Below are 24175 nucleotides of genomic sequence, written 5' to 3' on the forward strand. Positions count from 1 at the left end.
GAAGAGGTAATACTAAAGTATGACTTAATTCTCTATTGAAGTAGGATTTTATAACAAATCAATTCTTCTGATTCTTTTACAAAAAGAGGAAGATTTCTGCAGAAAACTGTTACGGAGGAAGACGTTGAATCAATTTAATTTTTATTCAAAAATGAAAGAATTTTGATTGATTTTCATAAGATACTTTGATTTCAAATTTAAGAATTTATCAGCAGTCAAATAGCAGGTAGGAATCATCAGTGGCAGTCTCAATTCCCTCTACAAGGAATTTAAATATAGAAACCTTCTCACTAATTGCCTAACTGAGAAGGTTTAGGATTCTTGTTAGCCACGGGATATAAAAAAATAACATTACCACAATTGCAGTAACACAAAAAATGCAGTAGGAAAAAAAAAAAAAAACTGAAAAGGAAACAGCATTTTAAATGATTGAGGGATCATGAATTCAGCATGAAAACAACAAGATCTGCTGTGATAGGACAAGGGGAAAAGGTTTCAAAGTAAAAGAGGGAAAAGAGGGAAGTTTCAGGGCATCTATCCAAGATCTTGGAGCAAATCAGCAGGAGAGGATCGGGGGTTCTTTTGAAGCCATGCTACCTGGGCCAATCTGATTGGAATTCAATTAGTTAATCTTAGCTTGGTAAATCCCATTTAGAACACTAATTAACATCCTCATCTTTCCCAGCTTGTCAGTGTCACAGATGCTCTAGATCTGCAATGCAGCACAAAACAGCAGAAAATCCAAACTGATGCACAATCACTTGATGGTGCTGGAATAGTCATTTCATTGCAATTTACCTTAAAAGCCTGTACTGTCAATAATTTCCAAAAGTTCCAAAAAAAAACTCAGGAAAAATAGCTTACGTGGAAAAGGGAACCCTAACACAGCAAACTAATTGCTGAAACATTCATGCATCAGCGGAAAACAAAACACATTTAGAATGATTATAAACTTCATTTCCACTGTTCGTGGGGCTAATCTAGAAGTTGCAATTCTTTCTTGTCTTGCAGATACAGCAATTACAGTAGCAGTCCCATTATGGGTTCGGTCATTGGGTCAGGCAGCTTATCTTTCGAAATCTAAATCCTGATGGAGAAAATGTAGTTTAAAGCTGAGCAAGACGAAACCCATCTGCAATTGTAATAATAATAATAAAAAGTTTACATTTCACATAAGGTCGGTATGCCTTGCTAAGCTCTTTTCAGCATAGGCTGACAATTATTGTTGAAACTGTTTGGCGACTACTTATAAATTCATAGATCTGAAAGCAAGAGGAAACCGGCGTGATTGTGTGATGTCATCTGCATAACTCAGGTCATGGACTTGCTCAGGGAGGTGTCTGCTCTGAGCCCAACTTGGCAATGCTGCATATCTTTTAGGAAAATAAACCATCAGTGCTAAATGTTTCCAGGGATTCAGCACATGTCTTTCTAAACATCTACCATTAAGCAATGGGCAGTCCACCTAGTCCCAGAGCCTCACAACATCCTTGTGAGATGCAGAGATGCTCTCATCAAGTGGAAAAAAAAAACAACAAACAAGTGGCCCAGATTCATTCTACCTCCTGTATAGTCACACAAGGCTTCTATCATAAGCAATGGGGAAAAATAGTCCTGAATGGTGTTCCTCATAGAACACTGAGTTGGAAGAGAGCCTTAAAGGCCATCTGGTCCAACTCCCCTGTGATAAACAGGGACACCCACAGCTTGATCAGGTGTTCAGAGCCTCATCCAGCCTCACCTTGGATGTCTTCAGGAATGGGGCATCCATCACCTCTCTGGGCAACCTGAGTCAGTGCCTCACCACCCTTATTATATTTTTCCTGTCCCTGTCAGAGATTCTCAGGCAATATAAACTGCAGGTAAAATGAGCTGTTCAGATGTGGGTCTCTGGACAGAGAAGGACTGGATCTGTGCTCCTACCTGGCTGAGCTTCCTTCCTTTTCAAATGTTCTTTCTCCAAAGCAATAAATGAGGTCTCCAGTCAGAGAAAGGTGTTTGGAGATGCTGATTCTGGAGAAATGTGTGAAATAAGAACTAAAATGAATACGGAATATCACAGGGATGCCTGTTCCTGGAAGAGGGAGTGTAATCCTCAGGGAATAGAGGTAATGTTGTTCCTCCAGAATGTACATTATTGCTGGGCAGACAGAAAGACAGATAGGTATCAGAGAGGACTCAGTGATCCTTGTGAGTTCCTTCCTACTATTTAGAAATAGAGAATAGATAGTTTAAAGGTAGTATAACTTCTCATGCCAACAAAGACATAGTGCTGGACCTTAGGACAGTTACTTCAGGGCTAGGACTATCTTTCTTCTGATCCTTGATGCTTTTTGATCCCTGTCCCCTCCCTGAATAGCTATGAGGTTTTCAGGTGAAAAGTGCTGTTGAAGAAAAGGAAGAGTAAAGGGGAGAAATGAAGAAATCACTGCTATTGCTATCAGAATCATAACATCATAGAATCATAGAATGGCATAGGTTGGAAGGTACCTTAAAGCCCATCTAATTCCAACCCTCCTACCATGGGCTGGTTGCTCCCCACTAGATCAGATTGCCTGGGATCTCATCCAACCTGGCCTTAAACATGGACAGGGATGGAGCATCCACAGCTTCCCTGGGCAGCCTGTGCCAGTGCCTCACCACCCTCTGAGTAAAGAATTTCTTCCTAACAACTAACCTAAATCTCCTCTCTTGTAGTTTAAAACCATTCATCCTTGTCCTGTCGCTGTTAGCCCGTGCAAAAAGCCAGTCCCCCTCCTGCTTATCAGCTCCCTGCAAGTTCTTGAAGGCTGCAATGAGTGAGCTCAGACATTGCCTGGCTGGAGATGTGGAGCTACCCTGGGAGCAAGGAGGACTTTGCTGTCCCAGCTGCACAGCACATCTTGTGTTTCAGAGAGGCTCTCCAAGGATCTGACCCTACTCTTTGCTCTTGTTTCTTTCCCCTTACATTGTGTGCCAAACAGGCCTCCCTTCTTTATGAACAGGGACAAAAGAATTGTTTGGGGATTTTTTTTTTTTTTTTTTTCCCTTCACGGCATGGTGTGCACTGTGTAATGCACCCGAGCAAGTTCCCCAGCTCAAATCATATTGTGTGCTTTTGTAAGAGATGTCTGAAAGGGGGGCAGGTGTAATTGGAGACCTGAAGCTAGGGTGGCTTTGATCTTGGATGCAGAGGGCTCCTTTAAGATGCTTCAGTGCGTTAATCCCACTCCCTTTCAAGATGCCAGTTTGGAAACCACCTGGATGGAGCTGGCAGAGGCTTTATGGGGTCTCTTGGGTCTCCGTGCTTTATGCATGGGCCAGCTGGCAGTGTTCATACAGCAGCCGTCCAACACTGTCACCCCATAGCCCCGGTCCTTGACCCCCCCCAGGCAGCACTCCTGCTCAGCAGCAGCTTTTGTAAGTTCAGTGCTTGGCAGCTGGGAGCTGAAATGAGATCTCTGCTTCCTACGGTACCTAAACAGTACTGAGGAGTGTTGAAGGCCTTAAATCAGATTTGAATCAATTATCCGCGGGGACAAAAGTTCTGTTTTTCTACAGAGCCTCATGCCATGTGGATGCTGTTTATGTCTTTGCATTCAAAGGAAGGTGCAGTGTGACTTTCAACTTCTGCCTTGGCTGGAGGAAAAGATATGAAAAAAATATGAAAAAAATTAAAGGAGCACAAAAAGCAAATGAGCCATTGCACAATTCATGCAAATGCCTGAATTCAGAGTAATCACCAGGAGGCAACAGAAAGGAGGACCCATGCATGCTTTGGGATGCTGACAAAGCCAGCTGCATTAGTGCTGCTGTACCTCTGTGATGTCTGTAGTCACACACATCTCAGCCTCAGGAAACATGTCTAATAATCCCACAAGTTTCCAGTTTTTCAGGTTCTTCATCGAGGAGCTTTAGCCACGTGTACAGCAGTGACATACAAGCATTGGATAGTGCATGGCTCCTTTTTGCCCAACTGAGACCAGTAATGCCCCATATCAAATGTCCTGGGGACAACATGCATAACTTAGGTGCAGCACTGAGACACTCCTGCTTTAGTAATCCATAGAATCATAGAATGGCCTGGTTTAAAAAGGACCACAATGACCATGTAGTTTCAACCCCTCTTCTATGTGCAGGTTTGCCAACCACCAGACCAGGCTGCCCAGAGCCACATCCAGCCTGGCCTTGAATGCTTTCAGGGATGGGACATCCACAGCCTCCTTGGTCAGCCTGTTCCAGTACATCACCACCCTCTGAGCGAAAGATTTGTGGTGGTTAGAAGGGGTATTAATCGGTATCAAGTATTAAAGTCCCTGGTCTGAAGTTTGAAACTTGTCATACTTGCTCTCAAATTAGGCCAAATGGCCATTGAGTGAGGATCTTTTTTTATGAAAAGCATGTTTTTTTTCATTCTTTAAGAAAATAATTAAGTTTTATTGTGTGATTTTCCTGCCTTTGCCTTCCAAACCACGATTGAGACACAGCCTATTCCCATTAAAAAAAAGAAGATAAAAATAGCAAAAAGGCCTGAGGGTTTTCCCAGAAGTGTTCTCCAGGGATCAGTATTGGGCCCAAAGCTATTGAAAATGTTCATGAATGAGCAGGAAGTTTGTATTAAACGCTGCAGATAAAATATTCAGTGGTGCAGTGATTAGCTCAGCATTAACGATGATGGTGAGGACAGAGAGATTCAGTGTCTTCAGCATCCTCAAACAAAACAAATGCAAACTTCTCTGTCTCCTAAGAAGGAATGTAGGTCAGGCTGGAAAGCGGGAGCTGTGTCCTAGAAAGCAGTGACTGAGATGGATGAGTGGATCAGTTGCCTGTATCCTCACATAGAGTTTCTCCTGGTCCTTGGCAGAAATGTTCTGATACCATCCTGACTCTGGGCAGCCTGGTGTAGTGGTTTGCAACCCTGTCTATAGTAGGGGGGTTGAAACTAGATGATCTTTGAGGTCCTTTTCAACCCAGACCATTCTACGATTCTGTGATGTATAGGGGGATGACAACAGATGATCTAAATATCCCTTCTGACCTTAAATGTTATGCATTTATACGATCCCTGAATCAGATGTCCTTGAACTTTCATTTTACGACAGGACAAATGTCTGAGAAAGCTGGAAAAACATGTGTAGTGCTTGCAATGCTGGGTTATGCCATTAACCCTTTGAAATATGGACACTGAAGGATGGGATATGGCAACCCTCATTGCATTTAGTAGAAATGTTGCATCTCCTTGAAATAAAATGCTGCAGAGAAGGAGCTGGGCTTTGCTAGGAACTTCTTTTCACTTACTCCGCTTTGAAACAAACAGCAGCGACATATGAAGGCAAATAGATGTGGCCCAAAGTAGTTGCCCACGTCTCTGCTTGGTAATTGCCTTTTTGGCAGCACTAATTACCATCCAAACCTCAGAAGTGCTCTGAGCTCTCACAGGCGTCAGCTGAGCAGTAAGCTCTGTCTGGTTTTCTCTCACTTATTAAATTGAGACACGCATTTAAGGGCTTGGGAACAGCCTGCTTTACATTTCCTTCCTGGATCTTGACTGAAACACTCATTAAAGCCATCGGTGGTGAATGCTCTGCAGAGGTATTATAATAACTTCGGAAAATCCCAAATCTGCGTCTCTCAAGTTTGCTGCAGCCCAGGGTGAGCTGCAAGCAGGGGTTATCATGGCTCTCCCTGTGTCAGATCTTAAGTTTTTGGTTTGCAGATTAACCAGCGTGACCTCATAATTCTTCAGCTGATCTTATCACTTCAACTGATGCTGCCTGTGGCAGGCAGTGGAGCTTGTGTCAGCTGAGATTTGATGGCACTACGTGGAGCATTACTTAAAAAGGGAGAGGAGGCAGTGATGAGAAGAGAGAGGTTGAAGGAGGGTATATGTGAGGGTGTCTGGGAATAAAACAAATGCTCCATTTCATGGCTGGGAGAGAAGCTGTTCTTATTTTTCCTTTAGCACCATATGGCAATGGCTGAAGATAAGGAATGAGGCTATGTGGGCTATTCCTGCCAACCAATACAGTTGTTTTGTGTTATTATATATATGCTATCATGAGAGATTTTAAGTCTGACCACAGCTGAGGAAAAGGCAGTTTTTCAAATTGTCTTCAACACTCTCTATAGCTTGACTGTGCTTTTAGGGGTAGGATAATCCTATAATTCTAGAGTCATAGAATATTCTCAGTGGGATGGGACCCATAAGGATCATCAAGTCCAACTCATCCTGCACCAGAGGACAAAAGTCTATCCTTTTGTTTTCCAATTTACTGTCTGAAACACTTGATTGTGGGATAAGGAAAAGAAGGCAGCACGGATCTGAAACAACCTGGACTTGTTAGGGAGAAATGCAGGCTGAACATGGCAGGTAAAGCAAGTTGGCCTTGTTTACCAGAGAATTGCCTGGAGAAGCTGTGGATGCCCCATCCCTGTAGGTTTTCAAGACCAAGTTGGATGGGATCTTGAGCAGCCTGATCTGGTGGTGAGCAACCCTGCCCACAGCAGAGAGGTTGGAACTGGGTGATCTTTGAGGTCCCTTCCAACCTAAGTCATTCTGTGAGTTTATATGATTCTAACTGATGGCTTGCTGTTTGGTAAGAAGGTGAGGGTTTCATCAGGCTTGGGTAAAATCGCCTGACACTGTTTCCACACCTGTGAACTGAAGAACTGCTGTTCTCATGAGGGGCAAGGACTCCTACTGAATGTACTGCTTTATGGAGAAAGTACAGCAGCATGCTGACAAAGTGAACTGCTGCTCTCCCAGTTGAGGATGAATTTAATATTCCTGTTAAGGAAGAACAAGAGCGAATACAGAGGAACACTGTAGGAGATATAGCACTGAAACATATGGACATGTGCTCTTCAAATTCCAGGTTGTTGTCAATATTGCAATAGGATGGCAACAGGATGGTATGTCTGTGATTTCTCTTGAAGCACTGATGCTTTTGGGAGAAAAATCATTAAGGCATGGTGGACCTCCTTGAAGAAGGGATTGTTCAGGACGTGTGCTAAGCAGTTGTGACGGGGGAACCTAAGAAACTGACAAGCCTTTAAGGACTGAGATACTCTTTGCTATCCCGGTGTCTATTTCTTTGTAAATAAAAGCAGAACACAGAGCAGGAATGAGCTTGGACATAGCAAAACATGAGGGCTGTGTTTACAGAAAAGATGGTGAAAAGCACTCGTTTAAATGTATTCTGTGTCATCACACAGAATCTTTTGGATTCCTGGAAGTTTTCTAGCTGTGCAACACCGTGGAGTTCTTTTACTGCTCTTTTGGTGATTAAAGAAAATGTGTTTCACACAGTGATTCATAATTCTGGTCCTGCAACTGAGAAGAGGGGAGAGCTCAGCATGTTTGGGGACAGTTTGCAGTGAAAAGATTGGACGAATAGAAAGTTAAGTTTGGCAATGATGTGAGATTCACCTCACCCAGAATTCACCTTGTATGTTGTAAATGACTCAATTTGACCTGGTTGTCTAGCCTCTTTTATGTTCAGTGAACAGACATAGGTACATCCAGGGCATGATTTATCTTATCCCTGGGAAGGCATCTAAAACAAAGCAGACAAATCCTGTCCTGTAGAGTCCCTCAACTGACAGACCCTGAGCTTTTAGCCTAGGTGTGACACTGCAGATGGACTTTGGTGAGAGAGAGCAACCCTTGCTTTGCATATATCTTGTGCCAAAGATTTATTGTCTTGATGGGTCCAGCATGCTTGACATACACAATCTCAAAGTTGGCTTTTTTGATCCTGCTATAAGGCAGGGTCCTGCCAAAGAAGGCATGGGGAAGAGGAAGGCAAGGGGTGCAATGAAAATTTCACTACTGTAAGAGTAATCAATAGTGAGCTCATCGTGAGAACGTCTAATAGGAACAGACATCTCTCAGCCTCACCCCAAAAATTGCTGGGGCTTTTGGAACATATTGGCCACGGGCACTAAATCTTTCTGTATCTCATCTTGCTTTTGCTTTGCCTCTGTGTCAGTGGGCTGTAGGTGTGGCTGGAGTTTTGCTCTGGAAACGCTGTATGGAATTCTTTGCCAAAAACATTCAGGACAACTCAAGGGAGCGAAGGGGAGGGGTGGAGGAGCAGCACAAATACAGCTATAGGGAGGAAGCCCTTTGTGAACAAGCATATTTGGACAGGTAATTTACCTTGCCATGCAGGGGGACATTGACCCCCAGTTTAATTATTGTGTCATTTGTCCTTGACAGCTACTGCTGCTCCCAATTAACTCTCCTTAATTAAAGCCTCCAGTTTTCCAAGTATGTAAGCACGGATTTACTGGGAAGAGTGTTACGATGAAGACAAAGAGCTTGTGAGTGTCTGATGAGAAATGACATTCCATGTCCCCAGAGGGACTGCAAGTTATTTACTCATCATGCTAGTGTGACAGGCTGGAATCAAACTCAGAGCCTCGCTTCTGTCCCCACAGGAGCATCTCTTTCCTCTCCCACCAGCTTCACAGTCATATACATGAACACATCTCCTATTTCTTGCCAGTCTAAGACATGCTTCCCTGGTCTCGTCTTTTCTGTGTTTCTGCTTTTTGCTGAGTTTGCAGTCAGAGGTGCAAGAGTTTGACCAAAACAGAAGAATTCAAGGTCCCTTTGTCCACAGCTCAGGCCATATTAAAACTGGCATCCTGGGATGCCCCACGTGCAGCCAAATATCCCGGGTAACTTTGTTAAGGCTGCAGAATCTGGATCCACCAGTGGTCTCTTAGGTGGTTTTTTGTCTTGCTCTGTTTAATAAATGGTATTATCATGAATACTCGATTCAAGACTTTGAAATCAAATAAGCTCCTCTCTTAATCTTGCTGCAGTTTTTTGGGGCTGGCTGAGTCTTGAAAGATAGCAGCATTCACAGAACCCGCATAGCTTAACAGAGTCACTGTTCAGTGTTTTGGAAATGTATCTTTTGACTGTTGGGAAGGAAATTGGCTACTTAAGATGCCTTTTTGTACATTTAAATTAACTTAGTCCATCAGACTGAATAAATCCTGATGCTGTATTAACATCCAATTATAACAGAAGAGATTGAGCAGTGATTCATGTTTTGACCAGAATGTTGGCAGTTTAAGGGAAACAAAAAAAAAAAAAAAGTAAAAAAGTAATGTATATTGAAATAAAAAAGTCAAAAATGGGAGCCAGAAAATTATGACTGAGCACATAGCAGGAGCTTTTGTGAATATATAATGGCAGAAGTGAGAGCCAAATTTCTAACAGGATTAACTGTTACTGTCTGACAGATCCAAAATCTCAATCACTTTGTTTTAAATGACTTTCTGAAGCTCATTCATACTAAAAGTAGAGGGTAAAAGCAAGGCTGGGAGCTACAGAAGCTGCAGTTAAGCTGGATCAGAGGTGAGGATGGCCCTGGTGTTGTGCAAAAAGCCCGTAAGTCATATATAGCAGGTGAGCTCTAAACTATACAGCAGTCTGCAGGTTTGTCAGATTTTTTGAGGTGTCCTTGGGAACCAGAAACACATGAATGATTTCTTTGGGGACTTCTGAATGGATGAGTTGGCAAAGTGAAGTATTTGTTCCAATCCTGCTGCAGCTGAGGCAGCTAGATGTGCTCACTGTTTTCTTGCTGCCCTTGAGAAGGATGTCATATCCATTTGTCTGACCCAGGCACTGGGATTGCATCTCGTTCTGTAAGTAGTGGGGAGGGTAGATGGTCTCCAGTGTGCTATGGACAAGGGCTTGGAAGCACAGCAGCTCATAGGTGTCCATCAGCTGTGTGAACAGGGATCTTTAGGAGATTTAACTTAATCTCTTCAACGTTTCGAAGCAACTAATATCTAAGTAGTTTTTACTTAATAACTTGTTATTCAATAATCAACTTATTCATGGACTTCTTGCATGACCTTGGCCAGATGCGTTAGGCTTACATTTTCAAAGCTTCCTTCAGTTGCATGAGACCTCACTTGCAGCGGTGGCTCTCATGGATAAAATGGGAATATGTGCCACATCACTATAGGCTATAAGCCCTTAGAACAACAGCAGTCTCTTACCACATCCAAATTTTGCTAGAGCAAAGTGAGGCCAAAATATCAGTTAAACGGTGACCACTGCAGGAATACAAATGTCTCCAAGCTGGCTCTTAGAGCACCAAAATGAAGGACATTTTGCTTTTGTTAATCCTCTGTCTGCTGAGACCCTGATAATATTTGCTGCAGAACGTTGAATCAAAGTTTCACTGATGAAAGATCAGATGTAGGGATCTCCAGTGAGGGTAGGAAACGAGCTTGAAATGCTTGTTAGACATTCCAAGGATGAAAAATGGGGGGAAGGAGCAATCACACTATGATTTGCAATCGAGATTTCAACATTCAGTGTTGTCCAGTCTCTTCATCCTTACAAAAAATGGCAAGGCAACCATACTTGAGAGGTTGCACAGACTTTCCTTTTCCAGATATCTTAGGGGAAGCATAAAAAGCTGACTGCTCCCAAGGGGCATGGTCAGTTCTCAAAACTTTCAACTTGAAAAGCTGAGCTGAATTAATTACAGTTTATGTTCCAAAGGAAAATGAGACCTCTGATGTGCCTTATTTGCTTGATGTTCTTTCTCCTTTCAGCTGATGACCCCTAGGCGGCTTCCCTTTCACTTGCAGCTTCTTTGTTTTTTATAGTCTCTTCCTTTATTAATTAGAAGGTGCGACACTTACAGCCCAAGACATTTACCAGCATGGTACAATTTTAATTAGTTTCACCATAAAGCTACTTGAGGTGAACTCATAAAAGGTCTTATATAGCAAAAAATAACATGCAGCAATCCAAATGGTGACACAGGACACCCACTACTTCGGCTTCCCAAGACTTGGGGTAAGGATGGGGCTTGCTGTAAGCTCACACTGCCATAGCTGTGCTCTTTGGGACAGAGACACAAGCAATGTGTGTTCCTGCACACACAACACACTAACTATATCCTATGGAAAATTACTCTAAGTACACAGACAAAGAAGTTTGTCTTCGATGAAGATCTCTGTTCCCAGTAGGTGCTTTCTGCCTCAGAGAGGAGCTTGGATATCCTTTGATGGCTAATTAAATAATAATAACAATAAAACCTACTGAGACAGCTTTTTATCCACTCTTTTTGTAGCAATTTGCAACGAAATTGTAGATTTCTGTCCTCTAGGACTTCACTCTTGTTCATATGTCAGAGTCACAAGTGGATTCTGACTCACAGCTTTCAAATCTAACATCGCTACATTCTAGCAAAGCACATGTTTTGAACTCTATAACCAGAACTCACTTCTGTAAGGCATATGTAAACTAGCTCAGAAGCTGAGCTCTGAAAAAATTAGTTACAGCTAATGAGGATAAATTGTGCAGCACCATATGTTAAACCAAGGATAGTTTGGATAGCCATTACCAACTGTATTCTTTCTAATTACGAGGTGGAGATTACACAATCGATTACATCTGGATTAAGGAAGGGCAGATTTGCAGTCTTTCAAAGCTGAACTGTCTGCCTCTTCTTCAAGTACTCTGATGTTCACAGTGGAGATGTGTTCAAGCTAGATGTAACACAGTAAAAATAAGTACATTTTTCCCAGGTGGAGCTAACAGGTGGTGAAGATCAACATACAAATAATAAGGTCTCCACCCCTTGTTATCTTCTTATTGAAGTTGTATGACTTTTTGAAAGTTGAACTGTAAGATAAGATATATTTTTGAGGTAAATCTAAGTCTAATTGGACAAAATCTTCAAGCGTATAGAAATTTATATTTGATGAACTGACGATTCCTTCTTGACCTAAAGTCTGCACCTAAAGGAATGTGGAGCTGTTGCATCCAAGCCCAAGTCATCTTGCCTTTGAAAACTTCTTGATACTTACAGAAGTTAGAATGACTTGATAAGCTGTTCTGATTTTCCCATTTTCATTGCTCCATGATCTGTTCTGATTATGATCTTATGTGCGTGGCAGTGGATTGAATTTGAGAAAAGCATTTTTGTGGGTTTTACTTGACATTCACCCTTTGTCCTTAAAAGCTTTAAGCAGCCATTGTTGATTTCCTTGGGTGCCTTGATACGGGCAGTAGTGCAATGGTAAATAGACTCTATCATATTTCTATCTAAAGTTCACTAAAGCTATTGCCAACAGCCAAAGGTAAAATAAATTTTCAGCTTTTCACATAGACTACGTGAGGTCTGTGTAGGGGTTAGGAAGCCCATTTCTGATAAAAATAGAAAAGATCTCCATAAATATCTGGAATTTGTTCAGAATCTCTTTTTCTTCTTTTCCCTTACCTTCCTCCTGTATATACAGAGCTTTGTGGTGTTCCATTTACAGATGTAATTAGAGTGAATCTTCAGTTCAAATTCCCTTGAATGTTGCACCGAGTAAAAAATTGTCACTAGGATCTAGGTGTATTCCCTTGTCATCTGTCATGAGTAACTGTTCTGCAGTTTACATTTGACAGTTCTCAGTGGTGTTTCGTCAGTATAATATCACACTGTATCATCTGAAGGAATAAACTCTCCCTGATGACATGAGCCAGGGTGAAGGCACTGGCAATTGACTGTGTATTATGGAAGCTTTCTGAAGCTTACTCAGTGGAAAAGAGACTATCAGGTCACTGGGCCTGAATTGTATGTTTGGTTTCAAAAGAAGTAAGGGGCTTAGGAAAGCTAGTAGGAATCAAAAGCCTGTGGTCCGTTAAACAGGAGGTCAGCTAGATGGTCCTTTCTGTCTTTGAAATCTCTGCCTGAAATACTTTAATTAAGAAGGAAGAAAGAATATAGTAAAATGCCTTATTTTGGCAGTGTGTGGGTGTTTTAGGTCAAACTGATACCTTCTGAGCTGCAAAGTCAGGGTAATGGCAAGCTCTGGCACTACCCAGGCTGGTAGCCCCTGGTAGCTGGGAGAAACCTGTCTGGGATGGGGCAACCTTGGGTATGTGTCCAGACTGAAGAGCAGCCCTGAGGAAAGGATGTGGGGATTCTGTACAATGTGTGCCAGCAGTGTGTCCTGGCAGCCAAAAGGGCCAACAGTACCCCAGGGTGCATCAGGCCTGACAGGAGTTTGACTCAGTGATCATTATGTGCTCCTTCCAACTCAGGATATTCTCATTCTATGACTGGTACAACTGACTGTTGGGGTGTGAACCTAGCGCTCTTCTGGGTGCAGTGGAGATGCTCTTTTCCATAGGAAAGAGACAAAGACATCATGAGATCTCAGATTTCGTAAGGAGAAGGAAAGAGATGTGATTTGTAACCACAGTATAGGAGAGCATAGAGATCCAGTTTCACTACCACAGAAGTTAACATGTTTAATTTCCCTGAGGTGCCATGTCACCACAGTTTGCACCCAGGCTGCCTGATTTGCTGAATCCCCATGAAAATGTGATGTAAGGTGAAAAGTGAGAGACCACGTAAAGAGGTCTGGATATCAGGAAAAACTTCTCCAAAGGAGTGGTCAGGCATTGAAGCAGGCTTCCCAGTGAAGTGGTTGAGTCACCATCCCTGGAGATGTTCAGGAAATGTGCAGATATTGTGCTGAAGAACTTGGTTTAGTGGGCAATATTGGTGGTAGGTGGATGGTTGGATTAGGTGATCTTAGAGGTCTTTTCCAACGTTAGTGACTGTATGATTCTATGATTCTGAGAGATCATGATCACAGAGGAGATGCTGATCTGAACAGGATTTACACCATGTTGAATTCTAGAGTAATCTGCAGCCATATCCCTGCATCTGTCTTAGCCCTGCTAAGCTCAGCAGAGATGTCCTTTTCGGGGAAAAGGAGAGGAAGGGTGGCACCTCTGCCAAGTCATTAAGGCCACTGCAATGCCCTACGAAAATCCTGATAATTTGTCCCCTTTCTTTCTGCAGCTCACTCGGGTGCCCGTGGAGTCCTGCAGTCAATACGAGACCTGCAGCGAGTGCTTGGGCTCAGGAGACCCTCACTGTGGGTGGTGTGTGCTTCACAACACGTAAGTACCTGCTGGTGTTTGTCACCATCCCAGCCCTCCTTTGTGCCCAGACAGTCTCCCTCTCCAACCATTCTAGCAGCTGTAAAGAGCTGTCTTGGTCCCTGGCTTAGCCAGATGAACTTAGATGTCACCCAGGCAACTCCAGTTGGGACTCTGGGATTTGATGGGGAAGTCTTTGCTTAATCAATAAACATTTTTTAGCTGAAAATGGAAGAGAAAGGTCAGTAGAGACCGATCAGATCTCCTCAATTGCCACATTCGTAGTGTGCTGACTGCACAGGAAAATACCCATCCACTCTGATGTGTGTTGAATCAAACCCTCCAAGTGCTTCTCTCTGTGTGACAAATACTTTCTTGTTTCCGTATTATGCCAGTTAGGCCCTAGCTAACAGCCAGACTGGAACTTATCTCAGCACCTGCAACTTTCCATTATGGGGCTGAACTTCTTTCACATTCGTCATAATCTCCAGTGCTTTTAGATGGGAATCAGTTCTCTGAGAACACCCAAGGATCTGATACAAGTTAGATTTCAAGGGGACAGTAAAGCTTCCAACCTCACTGTGGCTTGATGTTAATCCTGAAGTTGAACATTTGTCTTCTGTAGGTCATCTCAGCTGTGCTGGCCTTGCTCATTTGGCTTATCAAGCCATGATGTTGAGCAGAGTTGTCTGTATCCACATCCTCAGGCTTCTCTGCAGCAGGCCAAGAAGAGACCTCATTTCACCGTTACACTATTCTGCAGTGCTGCCCTCTGCAATGCCTCCCAAGGAGCAATGGATCCAAGTGTCCTCAGGATGGGGAGATTAACTAATTGGCTTTGTTTTCTGTAGACTTTCTTAATGATGTTATTGATCTTGAAGTTCCCTCTCTGCGGCCTTCAGTGCCAGTGATCTCCTTTTGCAGAGAGCCCTCTGCCAAAGCCATGCAGAAGGAGGTGTCAGGTTGGCTGAGCTCCTGGCTATGAGTGGCAGAATGGTCTCATTTGCCAAGAACCTCTCAGCAGAGACAGTGGCTGGAAAGTGCACTGGATCTGTCCAACCAAATGTCTCCAGCTGAGCATTGCTCTGCAGGGTGCTGTCACTCCAAGCCTCAGCATCCTTGGCAGCGATGGATGGTTATTCTGATGGACTTTGCTATTGCAGTGTCTGTCTTTTCCTCTGAATTTACCTCACAACTTTTCCTCTTGCACTGCAAACTCTGCCTGTGGAGAAAGTGATCCAGTTGGAAAGATTCTTTTCTCTACCTCTCCTTTCTGAAGCAGACAAAAAGGAACAAACTTGTACCATATCCCAACCTTCTGCAGATGCTCATTGTCTTCTGACCCTCAGTCAAAACTGTGACAGTCTGCTTAATTTAAGATAATTCCTAGGTGACCCAGCTCCAGTTTCAAGGGATCCTTGGCAAACTAATCCTGAGCTGTGATCTTATAGTTATGAAGCCCTTCAACCTTCACTCTCAGCGCTGCTGACCCGAGGATATTTTCGACTGATATATAGCTCTATAGTATGTTTCCATTTCATATCTTGCATCCATCCTATGGAGCATTACATGTTGCTAATAGAAGGGCAGTACAGACTGTATGCAAGCATGAATTTGGCCATTGATTGAACTGTAACAATCAATGCTAGATATTTCATCTCCTACCATCCAGGGTCAGTGGCAACAAGCAATCAATACACCCAACTGTAAATTCCCAAAAAGAGAGAAAAGGGGCAGAGACAACTGCAGATTGCCCAGCAACTCGTTGTGAAAGAGTCCAGAAATGTTGTGGCTGGTGATAAGTGAGAATGGCAGCCTTGACTGTACTAGGACAAGAAATCCTCATGCAAACTCAGTCCTTCAAGCAGAAATTTGTCCCCAGAGTCACCCAGATGAGGGTGACAGCAAGGTCCTCAAGTCCTCTTCCATTTGGTCACCTAACCCTTATTTGTAAAACAGTGGCATGGTCATTGAGATGCCTGTGGATTTTTCTGAAGCAATTGGAAAGCAAATGTTTCGGTCCCATTCCTGTCTTTTCCTTCCCCTTTCTTTCCCTTGCAGACAAGAAATCCTATTTCCAGCTCAAGTATGGCAGGGGTTTTCAGTTCAGTCTTGTGTTCCTCTTTGGTCTAAGTTTTTTTTTTTTTTTTAATCCTTCTAGATATTCCTAAAAGCAGAGGAACCATCTGCATCCCATTCAGCAATGTTTAGCTGTGCAGGACATTCATCGTAACAGTGCCATAACACTGAGGCCGTTAATAGCTCTTATTTTTGCACATCAAAACCCCTTAACATTCATTAACAGACTTTTCCTCATATGTGATGCTTGGTCAGCAAATCCTGAACAAGGATTTCTGGGGAAGTCTGCCTTAATATTTCCTCTCATGTGTGCTGACCCTTCTCTTTTTCCTCCTAAGTGGAATTTTGGGGCTTGGCTGAATCTAGCTCTACTGATGTGGGAGCTGCTTTTGGGAAGGGCTGAAGGAGGTGTATAGGCTGTCCAAAACCTGGGACAGAATGGGACTGGAAATCAGATCTCCTGTAGGCAAGGCCATTCGTTTCACACTTCTTTCCCCTCCAGTATAAACCATCAGGAGAAACAATGGTGGGCTGGGAAATGACTGAAAACTGTAAGACGAGCACAACATCTCTCCTTTTATTTCTCCCATATGGGTCACTCATACTTTGGGATTCACACTCTAAGGGCTGATGCAGACCCTTTTCACCAGACTCCCATTTCCAAACACATAAGAGGTCTGGGGACACCTGGGGACAGGGTCTGCACCCAGCATCTCATGGCAGAGCTGGGCTGTCTGTGCAAAGGGCTGCGTGCCAGGGCTCAGGAATCGATTTCCTCAGCTCTGCCGTCCTAACCTTACACTTAGAAACTCGAGTCCACTGAGAGAGAAGGAGACAGACAGACCCACAGACGGCTGCAGGAGAGAGGAGGGAGGCATTGATTGGCTTCTGCCTTGAGAAGAGGAGAGCTAATATAGAGCAGGTCACCGGAGCTTTTCATCTCAGTATCTTTAGTCTCAATCTTGTCCCCTTTCCTGTTATAGCTCAGCTCCCCTCCTGGTCTCTGTTCAGGACTCTTTAGGCGGCAATGAATCATTTAGTTGGTGTAAATTGAAAATGTGGCACTCAGTTGCTGCATGAGTCTCCAGGGGAGGGTGAGGGGCCAGGGTGGGAGCTGAAGGGAAGGGAGGGTAGTTGAGGAACAAGGCTGAAACGCTAATAGCTGGCATGGAGGCATGTGGTGCCTGGTCACAAGGTCGCAGCAATGTCACCAGCCTGAAGAGTGGGCTGCAGAGAGGGACAAGAGCAGGGCAGTCTCCCCTAAGCCTGAAATGAACTGCAGCATCCTCTGGTCTTACTGGGTGTCCAAAGACACCATTCAGTATTCAAGCACTTGTGAGTCTGCATCTGTGTCCAAACAACAACCCTCCTCTGACTCCCTCCCCTATCACACAGGGGCTGAGAGCAGGGAGGCTCTTAGCCCTCAGGATGGCACAGAGCCTTCTGCAGCTGATGGAGCCCTCATTATCCCTTCGTGATCTACCACCAGCACCAGAGCAGACATGAACAAGTGCTATTCCACATGTGCATGGTGACCACACAAGCTTCAGCCCTGTGTGAAGTCTCTGTGTCATATTTAAGACCCTAGCTGCCCCCCAAAAAATGGATATTCGAGACAAGGAGGCAGCAGTAGTCCTGCAAGGAGAGAGAATTTATAAAGGGAGAAGGCACTGACCTTGCTGGGTGAAGAAGGGACCTGTCCCAGACTCTGTCCTTTTAACTGCCCCTTCTAAATTTTGGTCATGCTGTTTCATTTCATCCTAATTTTGGGATAGAGAATCAAGGAGTGTGCACAAGCTGTCCTTAAGGGAGGATGTAACCTCCAGGCACCAGCCTCCTTCTGCTCTGGGATTTGCCCTTGCTGCTAAGAGGACTCCTTGGCCAGCTGATTATTAGCTGCAAACATACAGGAAAATGGTCCCAAGTTCAGGGAGGATTTGTGCTATTTCACAACTTTTTTTTTTTCTTCCAACTTAAGTTTTTTAATAAGAAATATTTTTAAAGCCATTTTAGAAGAGGATGATACCTTTTGTAATTGGAGAATAATTCATTTATACCTCAGTCATTCTTATTCTGGATTTTTATTCCAGGAGGGAGCAGACCTGGGGTTTGGCTCTGTTATCCACACTCCTCTGCTGTCCTTTGTGTGTCCTTTTGGCACCCAAAAACCTCAGTTAGGGAACCGAGCTGTCTCCATTGGCTTGTACCCCAATTGTACCCCAGCTGAAGAGTGGGTGGCAGGAGATTCCTCTGCTTCTGAAGTGTGGGATTAGGACGGCATGGTTCCTTGTAGTCATCCTCACCTCATGAATGAAGTGATACCAGAGAGTTCTGACATGTGGATTATACCAACCGCCTTCCTGGATGCCTTTGGTGGATTCTAGGTTGGCTGACTCCAACAACATTTATTACACTGATCTGACCACATATTACCCACATAACTGTGGCAGAGATGGTGGTGTTTATGAAACACTGGAGAAGCCAAATGAGGGTTTTTGGTTTCTCCCGCAAAAGATAAGCCCTGTTTGGAAGGGCTTTGTGCTGTCATCTGGCAATAGAAATATACACTGGTATCTGAGCTCTATGCCCTCTGTGCTCTTCTGTTCTCCTGCTTTTTCCCAGATTCCTTGTAGCTGAAAGGTGCTTCTGTACACAGAAATTACCATGCTCATTCCTGACATGATATGGAAGAAAATGACACTCAAAAAACAGGTTTTCTAGTGGAGGAGGAGGGAGGTTTGTAATCCCTCCTCAGACTCACTGCCTGACCAGGGAAAAAAAAACATTACGAAGTGCAGCTCCCACTGTCTCGTCTCAGCTGGTAACCCGATGCAGTGCTGCTTGCAGAGGCTCATTGATCGTCCCTGGCTTTAACTTTCTTGGTCAAAGTCTTCTGAATCACTAGAGAGGCTCAGGTAACCTAAGCCGCCTACAGATGCTGCAATAAGACCTTTTTTGAAGGGTCTTTTTCTTGCTTGACTGTGACTGACTTTCAGGGAGAAATTGTTTCTTTTGCCCCTTCACCTCCTTTATTTTCCTTTCCAGTCCTTCCCTTCACTTCTGCAGGGGAAGGAATATTTCCTAATTGCTACAGAGGGACAGTGAGATCCGGCAGGGCAGGAGGCTGGAATATTGCACTCAGTCCTGTGCCATCATGAGCTCTAAACAATAGTGGTGATAGTGTAATTTACTGATTCCTGCAGGACCTTGTGATCTTATAGGCGCTCAGCTTTCACTGTAAGAAACCAGGATCTGAGCCGTATTCTCCTATTCTGCTGTTTTGTCCTAAGTTGCAAAATGAAGTGCCCACCGAAAGGCAGTTTTAAGTGCTTTGCATTTACCTGCCGTGATGGGGAAGTCTTGGCTTCCTCCCATGGCTGGGACTTTTTCTATATAGCAAAAGATTTCTGTCTCCTTTCCTGTTTGAACATCATTTTGACATAGGCCAGTTCTGGGAATCAAAGGTCAGTTGTCAGTTGTGGCCTAGGCACATGAGGAGCAAATGATTTCCAATTTAAATCCTTCATTGCCTTGGCAACTTGTAACCAGCTGGGCTGATTTTCCAGATCATAGGGAATCTCAGAGCTGTTGCAAATGTTTGGCATCCCTGTGTATCTGAGATATCTGGGGACATTTATCATTTAGAAGTTGGATTTGATGATCCTTCCAACATATTCTATGATCACTGGAACAGAAGAGTGCTGTTAGTATGTGATGGGGAAAAAGAATAAGTAAAGTGGAAAAAATAATAGCAAGAAATGCAGAATCTTTCATTTTGTTTCATAGTCTCCAGTCAGCAGTGTTAGCAGAGGTGCAGCCATTGATGTTGCTCACTGGTGGCAAGGGCAGGAACGAACCAGCTGCCGATGTACATTATCTCCATACTCTGCTTGGTTTGACTCCTCTCCAGTCACAGCTGGCATGCAGACAGCACTGCACATCGCCTCTCCATCTGATAGCAAGGGGAAATGGAGTCATCTTCCCACAATTGGCCTTGGCATAGAGTGATTCCCACTTCTTCTCAGGTAGTTATCGAAACTGGAGACGGCGTTTCAGCCTGCGCACAGAGGGAAGCACACAGCAGGGGGGCTCTGTGGAGTGACAGTGGCCCATTAAGCATTCTACATTGAGCCTAGATAATCTTTAATCTGTCTGCTGAGGTATAGCTAAAGTACCCATCATTTCACACCTGGGCATTGCCTCCCCTTTAGTACAGACGAAATAGCCCCAAATGTGACAGCTCTCCAATGGCCTTTTGAAATGAGATCAGGGCTCTTAGTTCCTGCAAGAGGAAATTCTTGGGATGGGGAGCATGCCTATTGATTGCAATAAAGCCCTGAGTGAAACGGAGGCTCCTGGGAATCCCATTTTACTACAGATGGGTGATGACATTAAACAAATGACTCTGAACCATCCCTGTACCTCTGAGCATAACAAGTGATCACCAGTCCTGGAGAGCTGACCTATGTCTGTACCTCCTTCCGTCCCTCTATCCAGCAGAGCAGGCATCCTTCCATTCCCTAGATGCCATCCTGCCCTTTTTGGGAGCACTTTTGTTATCCTGTCTACCTAGCAGTGCAGGACAGAGCTGTGCCCTTCACAGACTGATTATCTTGGTGGATGTGCTTGCCTCAAGCAATTCAGAGACAGCATTGGGCACTGTGGACTGTAAGACGCAGGCGTGTGGTAAATGTGTTTTGTTAACAACCTTCTTCCTTGATTAGCTTATTTTGCTAGAGGGCAGTAGGGAGGAATGGGAAGATAATTAGTTTGTGCAACGGGTTCCAGCAAAAGATTTCTGCTGATGAAGCCTTGTGTGTTAGGTGTCCTACTTGGGGTTTGTCTCCACCACAGAAATATTACATGCTCAGGTTCAGTACTGCAGAAAATTCGGCCTTTGCACAGAAAGCTCTCTTGTGTTTCTTCTCCTCTGAAGTGAAACATGGCTGCACGATCTGTCATGGGCTAAGAGGAAAGTCTCATGCAAGGGCAAACAATAAGAAAATTATAATGGTACTCTGTGGTACCTGGAGTCCTCCTTCTAGAAGATCTCCTATATGCAGAATCCTTGACAGGGGATACATTCTCATTATCTCAGCACCAGCTTTCCTCTGATATACAACACACCAGTGCAAGCCGTAGGTCTCACAGCACACAGAGTAATAGCTAGGGAGGGAGCAAGGACAGGGCAAAGCTGTATGACCTACCTGCACAGCTTTGAAGGTTTTCATATCCTAGAATCATAGAATCATAAAATATCCCGAGTTGAAAGGGACCCATAAGAATTACCATCAAGCCAACTCCTGGCTCCACACAGGATCACCCAAAAATGAGACCAAATATCAGACAAGATGTGTACTAGAAATGAAATGGAAGCTAGTCCGAGTCCTGAGGACATCTCAGTGACATTGGACTCCAATGTGTGAGTGGCACAATGGAGCCAAGCATCAGCTCAGAGTGTTTTCCCTCATGTCTTTGAATGTGGTCAAAACCTGGGTCTGATTTCTCTGAATTTTCAAGTCCTCTAGGGTCCTGATTTGCAGTAAAGCGTGGCTAGACTTTGTTCAAGGTTGTGCCATTCTCTGGTGTGGATTTGGTGTCTGCTGTGATATATAGTTAGCTCAGTAAACTCATTCTCAGTCACTGGATTTTTGTAGGGAACTGCTGTCTGTCTTGCTGTCAGATGCTCCCTGCTGTGTCTGCAGCCCATGATCTGCCAATGAGGGAAGATGGCATGCCACATGAATTATCCCCAGGATGGGGGCATGTTTGCCTTCCACTTTTCTTCTGTGACATTTCATCATCCTCAACCTGTGATAGATCTCAGAGGGGAATTGGGTGTGGAGGAGGCACGTGCCAAAAAGCTCTTCTTGATGAGGAGAATCTGTTTATCTGGACATGCATTCTCCATGAGTCTGCACATAAACACTCCTGCACATAAATGCACTTATTATCTTCTGTCACTCCCATATTCAGTGACATGCCAACAAGTGTCCTATGCAACCTACTGCAGAGAACTTTCTTCAGCAGGGGGATTGGACATGGTGATCCTCTGAGGTCCCTTCCATCTCCTATGATTCTGTGATTCTGTGAAATACTCTCTGTTTCCCATCAACATGCATGCCTTTAGTCCCTAATTTTCCCTATTGCACTCATTCACCCAAGCAGAGATGTAGAGGCTGATCCTTTGCCAGTTGGCTTCTGTACCAGGGATATTTTATCCCCGCTCCCTGAAGCACCATGGTCCTGGAGATAGAGGTTTCAGAAGCTCCAGAGGTTGAAGCTAATTATCTCCTTCTGCTGTTGGGTCTTTTGTTTTAGTAGGGAGATCTTCATTGCTTTGCTATGAAGATAGTCTCTTTTTCCTTCCCCCAGCAATATACATACTTTTTTTAATTTACTGAGTGGAACTGAGCAAGTCATCATTTTCTTTTCCTGAATATCTTTTCTTCCATCACTTTCCATCTCACACTTCCCCTTCAGAAGCTTTTGAACAGTATAATATCAAAATTGGAGACTATCTACAAGAGCAGACACAGGTGTTTTAATTCCATGTCTACCTACCATGAATTACAGAAGCCAGATGACAGCCTGATCTCTGACCTTATGGGGGTAATGTAGAAGTCCCTCTCTGATGTATAAAACAACACTCAAATCTTGCCATTGGACCATGCCAATCCTTGCCATAGTTGTATGTGACACAGTGCTACAGTTCTCTGCAGGGCTCAAAAGCACAGATCAGCCACTCAGAAGAGCAGGAGAACAAAAACATAGTAACATGACTTTGGTTGTGTGACAGATGAGTCGCAGGTCTGGAGACAGAACAACATTTCTTGCCTTCCATTCCAATGACTGATGGATTAAGCCACAGTAATTTCTTTCAGAGGTAATGAGAAGTCTTAATAGTTTTATCATTTTAAGTCTTAATAAACCCTGGAGCCAGAGTTAAAGTGAGTTGGCTGAAACGTTGGGATGTAAGAAACCAGGTGATACAAAGAAAACATGCTTTCTTCCCATTCATCTTCAATTCACACTGAAGACATTTGGACTGTGAAAGATTCTGCATGATTTTGGATAACTTTATTAGAAGGATGTCTATAGCTAGTTTTGTTACGAGAAAAATTCTGATTCTTGAGCAAGAGGACTTCTTCTAACCTAATAAACACAACTGTAAATCAGAGGTGCTTACTGGTAGTGGGGGAGTAGCCTCCTGGGAGTGCTGGTTTCTCCTACTACTTTTTGGGAAATTGCATTTAAAAATGTCTAATTTATAGTGACTCCCATCCTTAATTTCCATGTGGCTTAGCCACTTGTCTGTAAGAGAGGAATAGCAGCTCTTCTCTCCCTTCTAGGAGGCTGAGGTCCAAATCATTAGTGCACTTTGGACTATGAATACAGTTCACCAAAGTCCTACAAGGAGCAAGACGAGGTGATGGAAGGCTTCCAGACAGTACTGGCTATAAAGCATGACCAGATTAATTTCATCTCACCAGTGACTGAGTAAATTTGGAGTTCATTTAATTAAAACAGAAGGAGAAGAGCAGGCATGGCCAGATGATCAGTGCGCTGAACGTAACCAAATCACCCCATGTCCTTCTATGGCTGTTAGAGCAGAGGTGGCACCAGAAGGGTTAAGGCAGACAGGACAGAGAGGAATGGAGTAAAACCCCCTGTGTTCTGCTTTTCCCTCCCGTATCTCATTCCCAGGGCCTCCTGCCCCTCCGCCCCAGGCACAAGAGCAGATCTACATTTTAATTGAGACACCTTATGAAAATAATCTCAATCTAGCTCACTCATGCCTGGAAGGCTTCTCCCTTGTTAGCCCAGTGCTGATGATGAGTGTGGGTTTAGGGGCTGAGGGTGTTTATTATGTGGCTGTTTCTCTCCTCTTTTCAGCCCTGCTTCATTCCTAGGTTTAGGGAGCATGGCACAGAGTTGGAGAAGAGCAGAAAATGGCAGGATGTTGTTTAGATCTTCACCCCCCTCTTGTAAAAAAGCAGTGGAATGCAAATCCCAAAGCCATGCTATGCACCAAACCATGCAGCAGGTATTGCAGTGCATGGCAGCAGCTGGGTCCTGACTATTGAGGATTTGGTCCCCTGACGATGGGTTCTGTAGGGATGGCTGACCCCTGTTGCATTGCAGCAGCATCCTCTCTCCTCTCCCTCTGCACCTCTATAGCAGGAATGA

The 24175-nt window shown here is 43.9% G+C and overlaps 1 protein-coding gene across 2 annotated transcripts in view; it reads left to right on the forward strand.

Moving 5' to 3' along the window:
- Positions 1 to 24175, forward strand: part of PLXNA4 (plexin A4) — a 429864-nt gene that overhangs the window by 263782 nt on the left and 141907 nt on the right. For both annotated transcript variants that reach the window (XM_003201828.4, XM_019614671.2), the window contains one exon: positions 13827 to 13927. In XM_003201828.4, coding sequence (XP_003201876.2) covers positions 13827 to 13927 — 101 coding nt within the window. The remainder of the gene's footprint in view (positions 1 to 13826; positions 13928 to 24175) is intronic.

This window comes from Meleagris gallopavo, chromosome 1 (assembly GCF_000146605.3).
Source record: "Meleagris gallopavo isolate NT-WF06-2002-E0010 breed Aviagen turkey brand Nicholas breeding stock chromosome 1, Turkey_5.1, whole genome shotgun sequence".
Lineage (NCBI taxonomy): Eukaryota > Metazoa > Chordata > Aves > Galliformes > Phasianidae > Meleagris > Meleagris gallopavo.